Genomic DNA, 12,100 nt, shown 5'->3' with positions numbered 1-12,100 from the left:
TTTCAGTGCTGTTTATTGCTTGTCGATAAAGTAATTATAATAGCTTGGGCACATGTTTGGAAAGCTTTGGGAAGCAGCTGAAGAGACTGCATTTTATATAGTATCAGACATGGGAGGTGGCACTGGTATTAACAGTTGATGGTTTTCACTGGGGTGGTAGACTTAAGCATCTAATACACGGGCCTAGAATGCCATGATTCTCCTCATTTATATGGCCAGATTCTATATTTAAGCTCTAATTTTGAGTTCTCAGATTAATGAAAATTTTTCCCTAAGTACTGTAGCATCACAACAGCCATGATGCTATTCTGCTATGTATGACGCCATATGTATTTTATCTACCTGTGAAGTATTAATAAGGCAGTTACATATCTCGTGTGGTTGAAGATAGCAAGTATCATTGACATAACAAGACACATCAAGACTCCTGCCCATTGGGAATATGTGATTAAAGACTAGTATGTTTGTAACCAGCTGAAACCCACTTTTCTGTGTCCTTACCTAAAGATGTATCTCCTTTTTCTTCCAAAAAGCGAACAGAAGCTGTCCTAGGCTAGAAGGTTCACTGGAGAAACCACTTAGCTCAAAACATCTCTTTCCTACCACTTCTTATCTCTTCCTTCAACAGGTCACCCACGCTGTTTCTCCCTTTAGTAATTTTTGTAGCTCATAGCTCTTACAATTTTACTTTAGATCATCTGTAACAAGTATATATGAATCACTTTGGACCTTATTTCACACCCCCACAACTTTTTGCCTGTTTTCCTGAAGAGCGATCAATGCCTTCTCCCTCCCCTCCCCACCATCTTACTTTCTCATTCCACTTCCTGTATCATCATGCCTTTCTTTGTGCTCTTGGCTACTAGAAGAGACCTTAACTGTGGTTCACAATCATCCTTTATAAGTAACAGTCATGAGATCTTAGGTTAGCTATAATATGATTTTCAGATATATAGAGCAAAATGAGTCATATTTTATAGAAACAAAGTAGGAAGTTAGTGTGAACTTTTTAAAAAATAAATTAAAGATTGATATTTGTGTAAACGCTTAAGTGAATTATATTCACTGTAATTTTGTACTACCCTACAAAATTTAAAATGATAACTTTCTGAATTTTTTAATAAACATGAAGGGAAATATTTCTATATCTACTAATTTTCATAAGGGCTTCCCTTGTGGCTCAGCTGGTAAAAAAAATCCACCTGCAATGTGGAAGACCTGGTTTCTATCCCTGGGTTGGGAAGATCCCCTGGAGAAGAGAAACGCTACCCACTCCAGTATTCTGGCCTGGTGAATTCTATGGACTGTATATTCCATGGGGTTGCAAAGAGTTGGATACAACTGAGCAACTTTCACTTTCACTTTCAATTTTCATGAAGACAATAAAAGCTAGCATTTATAAAGTAGTAGTAATCTAAGAGCCACCTTATTAACTTTCAGTTTTAAACTTCATATGGCTAGTGAGAAGACATGGTTCTTTTAGAATACCATGGCCCTTTTATATATTGCTATTAAATACTAATGTCCTAAAAGGGGATGATAATTTACTTGTTACAAATAGTCTCATGATATGTCAGTAGTGGTCAGGATATCTTTGCTGAAGAAGTCATAAGTAAAACTTTAGAATGGGAAACAACTAACCACAAAAAAGGTCTAGAAGAGACCACTCAGGGAAGATAAAGTGGTATATACAAAGGCCCTAACCTATATATAAGAGACCTTAACAGAGAAAAACCTGTGGCCTGGATGGAATAAAGAAAGTGGAGATGAATCCCTATAAAAGATTCAAGTTGCACACCCAAAAGGAGTCTAAATTATATTTGGAGTGCAATAATTATGCCTTTGAGACTTATTAAGAATAGTGACATCATGGAATGCACTTTTAAAAGATGGTTCTGGCTGTTGAGTGGAGTATAGTGGATGCAAAAAGAAGCAGGGTGACCATTGCAGTTATCTAGTCAAGTGGTAATTTTAATTAGAAATAAGGGAATTTCAGGAGAATTGGAAATAATCACATGGAGTAACATATCTGAGAATTTAGGTAGGCAGCACTTTCTGATGAATTTAATATGGGAAATGAGGAAGATGAAGGGTTTCAGGAGGGTGCCCATATTTCTGTTTCGAGCAATCAGTTGAATAATGGCACCACTGATCCAAGTTGCAAAGAGTGGGGTAATGGACATCTCTGGGTGTGGGAGGCATAAGGTTAGTTTTAAGCATGTTCGCTTTGAGGTGCTTCTGAGATACACAAATAGAAGTTCCAGTTTCTGTTTCAGATTGGAGCTCCCAGAAGAAGTCAGTGCCATGAATATAAATTTGGGAGTTGTCAATATGTGGATAGTATTTAAAGCCTTGTTAATAGAGTGAAAACATAAAGATTCTAAAAGCAACATCTGAGGAAAACCAACAATTGGATATCCAGTAGAGGAGGAAAAAAAAGACTTAGAAGGAGCTGTCTGAGTAGGAAACCAGGCTTGTAAAGAGAGGAAAGTGATTCCTCAAGAGATTGTTCTCACTGTTAGTTGTCACTGAGAAGTAAAATATGAATACAAAAGTGTCCACTGAATTTGGTAATATGGATGCCATTAGTGATAACATGATGGGAGCTACCAGGTTGGAGAGGAGCTGGAAGTTGACTAAAGTGGGTAGAATAATGAATGGGAAGTGAGAAATTGGAGACAGCAGTAACTAGAGGGGAATGTGATCAGAGGGGAGAGGGTTTGTTTTGTGATAGAGATATAAGGGAACATTTGTATGCTAATGAGAATGACTCAGTAGAAATGGGAGACGAGGAGGATGGAAGCAGAGCAGGCAGACATTAACCAAAGAAGCAAAATCATTGATAAAAGTAACAGGAGGGGGGAATAGAACACATACTGGGTATTGGCCTTCAACTGGTAGGAAATGTCACCCTTTGAGACAGTAGGGAAAAGATTGCCGAGACAAATAGATATATAGAATTAGTCATGGAACAGTGAAAGAGCTCTCTTCTGACAACTTCTTTTTTCTTGGTGGAATATGAGACAAGACCATCAGATAGAGAGTTAAGGTGGGAAAGAAGGAGGAAACGTGAATCCGTCATTGTGAAAAGTGAGTGATGTTGAGTGTCCATCATGATTGACCATGAATTTATGTTGCTGCCAGAATACTTGTTTGATTTTCTCCAAGGTTTGGCTCAGCTTGGTAGCCAAGATAGTAAAAGGAGGCAGAATGTTGAGCTCATGTATGCTTCTATGATTCTTAAATCCTTTCGATTCCTATTTTTTATCTGTTGTATTCTATAAACTTTTAAGAATATCTTTGTTCTCTATTTTTTAATACAATTTTAAATAACTCAGTTTCAATATGTGATTTAAGAATGTAATTCACCACTGAAGTACTGTAACATAGACATATGCTTATCAGTTTTAAATTATTTTATATTAGGATCCAAAATGTGTGGCAGTCTATACATCCAGATGTGGGATGGTCTATTTCCCAGTATTCTGAGCCCTGGATATATGATGTATCCTTACTTGCACTTGAATGGATTCATGTTCAGGGGAAGATGAGTTCCAAGAAAAGCAAAACATTTGAATCTAATTTTCAAGCAGTTATGTGTTGCCATTCTGAAATTAATTTTGACTATGATGTTTAAGGTAAAATGTGTGGTGAGGGAAGAAAGCTAATAGTTGTTACCCCGAAGAGGCAATTGACTTATTCAAATATGTTAATAAATAATTTATTATTACTGGAAAGGGTTTTAGTTATCATTTTATATTGTATCCATAGCAAATAACTTATCAAAGAAGGATCACAGATGGTCATTCAGGAAATCTTCAGTGTTTATGGGTTATTGATGTTAGTAACTATAAAGTATTTTTCTACATTTCTCTTTTAAATAGTGGAGCCATATATATGTGTGATTTTTTGTTGCTGTTGAATCTGTGAATTCAAAAAGTTTCTGGCTGGGCATTTTTGCTCCTCTTCAATGCATTTATAGACTGCTGCCTTAAAAAAATATTAGAATGACTTACTGGTTTTAACTATGTCAAGGACCAAAGTGTAAATAAGAATGGGTAATTTATTCCAGTTGACAAATATTGATGCATAATGTTTGAGAGGAAAAACTATTTCAGGACATGATGGTCTGCTATAGAAAAATTAAATTTCTTACATAATTTAAACCCAATCAAATTGTCTGGATTTTAAACATAATCAAATTTTCTGGAAACATATATGGTCTTAATAAAACTTTGATACTCAATAATTCCAAATACTACAGCAGGAATATTTTGTTTTTTCTTTGAGCACATTTATTTGAATGACCAGAAAATGGCAGGGCTTTATATTGAAATAATACATATTTGAATTGTGTCTTTAGCCATTAAAAGAGTATACTATGTATTCTATTATTAACTCCAAATCATTTTATGAATAATTAATATCTACCAAACTGGATAGTATCAGAATCACATATAATTTTTTAAAACCAAATAATTCACCTTTGAATATAAAACAATGTTACTTTAAAAACCAAGTTCTATATGTTACTGATAACATTTGGTAAGAAACATTAGACTCTGAAACATAGCATCCAACTAACAAACACAGCGTTTTTTTTCCCAGTTCCCTTATCATCATCACCATCCCATTTCATCTCTGATTCTCCATTTGGAGAACTGGAAAATGCCACCAATTTCATTGTCAATAGTAAGGTTACATTCCAGTTATTTTCTGAAAATTTTGTGCATACATGATAGATTCTTATCATTCCAGGAAGAAGCTCTACTTCTGATGTTCTAGACACATACAAGTCTCCATTCTGTCATCAGGCCTTTCTTAACAAAGGGCTTAGTAAATCCATGGGATTTCTATCTATCAAAGACACACAAGATGAGGAAGATTATTTCAAGGACCTTTCATCAGATAATAACTCTGGACAAGAAGATTCGGAAAATTCCTGCTCCCCTTACCCATTCAAATCTAGTGGCCCAGAAAAAAAAACTGTCCCTGGCATTGACGTGCTTCCCAGAAAGAAGATCTGGGCTTCGTCCATGGACTTGCTTTGCACAGGTGACAGAGACCTCTCTTCTGGGGAGACTGACAGATACCAGCACTGTCTTCCTAAGGCGGTCACAGTGCGGACTTCAACCACTCCTAGGAAAAAGGAGGCAAGATACTCGGATGGAAGCCTAGCCTTGGATATCTTCGGCCCTCAGAAAATGGACCCAGCGTTTCACACACGGGAATTGCCCACCTCCTCGGCAATATCAAGTGCATTGGACCGAATCCGAGAAAGACAAAAGAAACTTCAGGTTCTGAGAGAAGCCATGAATGTAGAAGGTTAGTAATTTTGTGTGTGTTTGAGAGAGAATTGAATTGTTTACAATTGTGTTTTGAAATAAAGAAGGGTTATGAAACCATTCCATAAGTCTTATTTCCACTGCCAAACCTTTGTACCCAAGTCAGGCTCTTTCTTCTTTGTCAGCTTCTATTCTTCCTCCCACGAAAACCCTGACGAAAGTACACTGTTTGCAAAAGTCATCTCTGCTAAACAGACCTGGTTCAGCCACCTTATGGTCTCTCAGTATTTTAGGTAGGCAGGGGTCATGCCTCAGCTGCTTTTTAATCCTCCAGAGCATCATCTTTCATGCACCATCTTGTGGGAGGCTTCCGTAAAGGACTGGTTCATGGAAATGAGATACAGTTAATCAAAATCAGTTATCCAAGTGCAGCTTAGCCTGGTGATAGTGCAGTGGCCTGGAATGACGCTTAGATCCATGTTTTCATTTATTTTTGTTTAGATCTCTGTTTTTTGACATCATAGTATTTAGTTTTATCAGTTTAGAGTCAGGTAGCCTAGGCTTGAATTATTTACCCTGTTCAGCAGTTAAGTGATCCTTACTTTAGCAGTGGGGCTTAATCATGCCAGGTCTTAGGTTAGACTCTGTATGTGTGTCTGCGCTTAATCACTCAGTTGTGTCCAACTCTTTGCAGCCACATGGGCTGTAGCCCACCAGGCTCCTCTGTCCATGAGATTCTCCAGGCAAGAATACTGGAGCGGGTTTTCATTCCCTTCCCCAGGGGATCTTCCCAACCTAGGGACTGAACCCAGGTCTCCTACACTGTAGGCAGATTCTTTACTATCTGAGCCACCAGGGAAGCCCATGTATATAAAATGGGCTTAATAAAAATAAATAAATTTGGTAATGAATGTAAAGTGATTAATAAATTATTATGAAATTACTATGGGAGCATAAAATGACTTTATCAATTACCAATTCTTACTATTTATAGGGGAATGCTCTTTCAAAAATACCTGATTGATGCACAAAGCACAGTATATTGAATAGAATAAAATTGTGTTCTAGTCATATGGATAGAGGCTACTTTTAGTACAGATAGATGGAACAGAAAGCAAAATAAGTGTTTTCAATCTCATCCTCTACATTTTTGAAGCTTGAAGTTTTATATATGCCCCTTGATCCCTAGACCCCTGGGACATAACTCAGGGGCTTTAAGGTGCTTCTAGTTCAGTGAGAGTAGTAACATAATGCAGGGTCATATTCGTTCAGTATTTTTAAAGTCAGTGTCCTAGTTGAATGTTTTTAATTCATAGGTTGCCCTTAAAATACTCTGCTAAAGGTTTGTCCTGTTACTTAAGTTTCAAGCATAGTTCTAGAGCTGAAAATACCTTCCACATTGTGCTTTAATTCTCACAAACGAAGCCTTGCATTTTTTTCAACGTAGGAATTGCATATTAGTGAGGAAATTGAAATTATGGAGGAAATTATTGAACAATTAATACTATAGGTTTGTATATGATTGTACTTTTATAAGTATTAGCCAGCATTATGAGATAGTCGAGTATAACCTAGATCTAAAAGTTTTCAAAATCAGGGACTTTCCTGGTCATCCAGTGGCTAAGACTCTTGAGATCCCAGTGCAGGGGCCGGGATTCAATACCTGATCAGGGAACTAGATCCTGCATGCCTCAACTGAGGCTCGGTGGAGTTAAGTAAATACATATTTAAAAGCTTTCAAAGACAGAAAATGAAAACTTAGAAATTTATTTTATGCATGATTTCACTGTTTAAGTCTTAGAGTTGTGACAGCAAAAAGTAGTCACTTTGTAGCTTAAAGTCTCTCTTTTCAGAAGTTGTATTTTATGACTATTTAGTGTTACACCACAGCTAACATATGAATATAATTTAGCTTCACATTCTTATGAGCATTCCCTCATGGAGACATTTATGTAAATAACTTCTGCCCATTGTTGCTGGGCGGGGGGGCGGGGGCGGGGGGGGGGGGCGGCAGGGAACAATCCTTCAGTGATTCAGACAGATAAAACCATGATCATCTCGGAATATAAGGAGTGAATATACACACCAATTTAGATGGCTTTCTCACATTTAAGAGGTTCAGTCGTTCAGGTTTTCTTAACATGTGAATATTAAAATTGTTGTTGTTATTGTTCAGTAGCTAAGTCATGTCCCATTATTTGTGATCCCATGGGCTGCAGCACACCAGGCTGCCCTGTCCTTCACTACCTCGTGGAGTTTGCTCAAATCCATGTCCATTGAGCTGGTGATGCTAGTTAACCATTTGCCTCCCCCTTCTGCAAGTAGTAGTTTGGATGTGTGAAGTCGGAGAGAAGTGTTTTTACATTTGAACCTTGGTTGAGAGTTAAATAGTAAAAGAATCAAAACTTTGGTGAAAATAAAATTATAGTAAAATTATAGTAAATAGTCAGTTTAACATGTTTTGTTTGAATATGTAATTTATAGGAATTTCCTATAAGCAAAACTCTGTCATGGTTTGCATGTGCATACATGTATGTGTAAGTGTAAAGAAACTCAAATAGATCAACTCGTTTTCAGATATGCATATATACATATATATCTGTAAAGATAATATATTGAGTCGGCCATAAGGTTACAACCCAAATGAAATTTTTGGCCAACCCAATATAATCTGTATAGACCCTTATTTGTTCAAAATACTAACTTGTTACCCCCCCAAAAAAAATCTGAATTGAAAAATTTTAGATTTATTATAAGAGATACAAGAAAAGGAAAAGATTTCCTTTTAAAAGTAAGATAAAATATGCTTTCAATTATTTGATGTAGGACAATTTTTATCCTGAAATCTATCTTTGGCATTAAAAGAGTTTTCAGAAGCATTTGCTCCCACAAAATATCTACCAGTTTTTTCCCTAGAGTATATTTCATAACCAAATTTAAGTAAACAAAATAGAACACCTTGAAAATGTTGGTTTATTATGGAAATACTTGTACCATGTTAAATAAGCTCCATTATTATATAGTAACCTGCAAGTAGTAATAAATTATGTTTGCTTTTGACTAAAAGCATTGTTTGAAAGGAATGTTTGAAGTTTGGAATTCAAAAGCAATAACTCTTACTAGTTATTTAGTTAAGTAACTTGCTGGTTTTATGCTGTGCTGTCTTTTTGTAAAGGTAAAATAATTTATGTTGGCTGTGCAAAGTACAGATTGTTAATATGAAGAGTTTAGCTAGTATACTAAGAAGAAAAAAGAGTGGAAAATAACAGATCACTTATTTAATTCTTATGAAAAGTAGGCTTCCTAGATCCCATTTATGTGTGACAAATCAAGCAGAACAGTGGATATTATTCATATACCCATTTTCTTACACACCTTTCTTTTGAAACATTCCTATTTTAAAGCATTTAAAAGTTATAATACTCTGTACAGTTTTTGTGATCTTTACAATTGGAAGTTGCTACTGAGGATCAGTAGTTTTAGAATTAGATGAGGTTTTAGAGCGCATGTGCTTGGGCATGTGAAGATTTAATAGCATACCCAGGATCACATAACTGGCTAATGATAAAGTTTCCATCATTATGGGAGATTGTAAATTTCCATCACAGATTTGGCATTCCAGTCTAAGGATTTCCCACTACATGTTACCTCCTAATTTTTAAAAAAGATGTATTACGGTGTCCAGTGGGATAATAAACTATCAGAAGAAAAGAAATTGCTAAATTTCAGTTCATTCTTTGGGGCACATGAACATTCATGAACTGATGGAAAAGACTGTTGTCTCCTTCAACCTCAAATGGATAGCAGTTTCCTTTAGCCCAGGCCCCATCCTCTTGAAAGGAACCTGTACCTAAATCCCCTCCACAGCATCTCCTCTGCTGACAAAACCAACCAGCCAACTAGCACAAGGGAGACCAGACTTTAAAATCATGGAGTGGTGCTGGAAGGAATTTGGGTACCATTTTAAACATCTCATTTTCAGGCATCATCAGACCCCTTAGGTCTCTTCTTAATAACATTATATCATTTTTAATGTAATGAAACAATATTTTATTATGAAATAAAGGCTCATTTGGGTCTTCCTTCAGTAAACCATACTGGGTGAGAGGTTGAGATGGAGCTCCATTTAACCATGTAGCAGACAGAGGGGTTATTTTCCTTTTTGGGGTAGTGTTTTGATGGGGCTATTTTATTGCAGGATCTGTAAAATGGTTATCCAGTACCTGATGAGATAAGAGAGTAAGCTATCAAAAAGCAACAGTTAGTATTAAGTGCTCTGATTTCTTTGGGAACAAAATAAAATTAAGAACGAGAAAGATTCCAAGGAATAAATTGTAGTTGAAAGTTAAAAATTATAAATAAAAGATTATTCCTAAGATTATTAATCATTTTCTACATTCATAAAGCCATTTCATACTGTTCATGGGGTTCTCAAGGCAAAAATACTGAAGTGGTTTGCCATTCCCTTCTCCAGCGGACCATGTTCTGTCAGAACTCTCCACCATGACCCGTCTGTCTTGGGCGGCCCTGCAGGAGATGGTGAAGGAAAGGGAAGCCTGGCATGCTGCAGCACATGGGTCACAAAGAGTCAGACACAACTCAGCAACTGAGCAACACCATTCATAAAGTAGGAGAGGAGAGGCAGAGAGGAACATAACAGCTTTCTCGCATAGAAACTAGTTTTAAAATTTGATGTCACTCCCTATTTTTTTTTCTTTATTCTTTTCATTTCACTCTTTCCACCTCAGCATAGGACTGTCCCATTCTACTCTTTTCTTTCTTTGTTTCCAGGCTTTTCTTTTCCACCTCTCTCTGTTCTATCTCAAGAGCTGAGAAGTCATCTGCTTTCTAATGAGAGTTTCTGTCCCTGTGCTGTTTGTGGGGTAATTACCACACACTCCCTGTCCATAGCTCTGTGGGTTGGCAGCACATTCCTGATTATGAGCGATTGACTTGGAACCGGTACTGTGAGTATAGTATGAACAGCACTCCACACCCTGGGTGGGGACCGTGAATAGCATTTTGCTTACAACAGTCAAAACTCCCCTGCATTCTGTGCAATACTAGAAGGAAGAGTGTAAACAACAGATATAATTAAATTCTATAAAAGTGACTATGGATAAATAGGACTTATTTAATGAGTTTAAAGTCAACCCATTGTACATCAGGTCTAAATTAAGTGTCAGCTCCTTTCTTTCAATGCTGTGTCTTCTGGTCTAGCCTAGTTTTACTCATTTATGACTGCTCTGTGAATGCAGCTTAAACTCTCTTGTGCAACTCGAGTATGTAAACACTCAAGTATGTGAGGCTGTTCTCATTATTGAGGCATCGTAATACTTCCTTTCCATTCATGTTCATTCCATTGAACTTGAAAGCGCATGTATTTTTAAAGTTACATTTCAGAAAAGCAAGAGGGTGGATTCATAAATGTTATAGTTCATCTTATTGGATGCTACTAGTGACACTTTATAGGCTTCCCTGGTGGCTCAGATGGTAAAGAATCCGTCTACAATGCGGGAGACCTGAGTTTAATCCCTGGGTTAGGAAGATCTAGAGGAGGGCATGGCAACCCATTCCAGTACTCTCGGCCTGGAGAATCCCCATGGACAGAGGAGCCTGGTGGGCTGCAGTCCATGGGGTCACAAAGAGTTGGACACGACTGAGTGACTAAGTACAATGACATTTTATGGAGAGAAATGCTTTCAAGTTCAATTTTTCAGTCTCAATATTTTAAATTTTTATCTTTCTTTTCTAAGAGCCTTAACTGGTAAAGATGAACTACTCAGTTTTTTATTTCCTTTACTGTATTTCCCTCTGGATAACAAAAAGAGGGAATTGTTATTTGAATTACTCCCTGAACTTAAATAGTTTAAATAATCAGTTTCCATAGAAGAAAGTATGAATAAACAGGGATTTTATGATATTAGTCAAATATCATATGTGTTTAAGTATTAATGACTGAATAATTACACTGAGATACAAGTACATTTAGCATCTCTGAAGAGCACTTATAGATGGATTCAGCGACTTAGCCAGAAAAAATCAAGTGCCCACTGTGTTTCCAGGGCTGATGAAATTTATATTTGATTTATTTATTTATGGCTGCACCCCACGGTGTGTGAGATACTAGTTCCCCAACCAAGGATCGAACTTGCCATTCCTTCATTGGAAGCACAAAGTCTTAAACACTGGACTGCAGGGAAGTCCTGAGATTTATATTTTAGACCGGCATTGTTCAGTAGAACTTCTTCAGTGTAGGAGATGTCCTACATCTACAAATTCCAGCTAAGTGGACCGGACTTGTAACTTGAAGTTACAAGTCACAGGTTACTGTTGAGCATGTGCTTTCTGGCTAATGGAACTAAGGAAATGAATATTTAAAATTACATAGCAACATAAGGCAGCTTCAAACCATTCTCATTTAGAATTTGTCCAGTAAAAAAATACCAGTGTTCGATGGAGGAAAAATCGGTTTGAGAAGCATTTGAGAAGAGATACACAGTAAGTTATTCTTTAGCTTAAAAACAACAGAGAATAGACATTTGATTTTTTGATTTATCCAAGTGGAAGAATGAAATTGCATTTTTAAACACTAAGGAAAGTTAAAAATGAAACCAAAACAAGTTTTCCAATGTCTATATTCATAGTAACATAATACTGATTTTGGAGTCCACAGAAATCCCTGGCTACTTTATCAGAAATTAGAGATATAATTTAAATCTAACTCATACTTAGTTAACATAGACCCAGTTTGGCTTTGATATAGAAACCTTCTGAAAAGCATGGACTGATATGTATTAAGGGAGATTTAAAAT

General features: G+C 36.6%; 1 protein-coding gene across 11 annotated transcripts in view; it reads left to right on the top strand.

Moving 5' to 3' along the window:
* The window catches only part of PTPN13 (protein tyrosine phosphatase non-receptor type 13), a 217,145-nt gene that overhangs the window by 105,244 nt on the left and 99,801 nt on the right, over positions 1-12,100 (top strand). For 10 of the 11 annotated variants that reach the window (XM_065914102.1, XM_065914101.1, XM_065914100.1 and 7 more), the window contains one exon: positions 4,759-5,325. The exons of the other annotated variant lie outside the window; for it this stretch is intronic. In XM_065914102.1, the coding sequence (XP_065770174.1) occupies positions 4,759-5,325 (567 nt within the window). The remainder of the gene's footprint in view (positions 1-4,758; positions 5,326-12,100) is intronic. 11 annotated transcript variants of the gene reach the window in all.

This window comes from Muntiacus reevesi, chromosome 22 (genome assembly GCF_963930625.1).
Source record: "Muntiacus reevesi chromosome 22, mMunRee1.1, whole genome shotgun sequence".
Taxonomy (NCBI): domain Eukaryota; kingdom Metazoa; phylum Chordata; class Mammalia; order Artiodactyla; family Cervidae; genus Muntiacus; species Muntiacus reevesi.
This window is presented reverse-complemented; position numbering and strand designations above follow the sequence as displayed.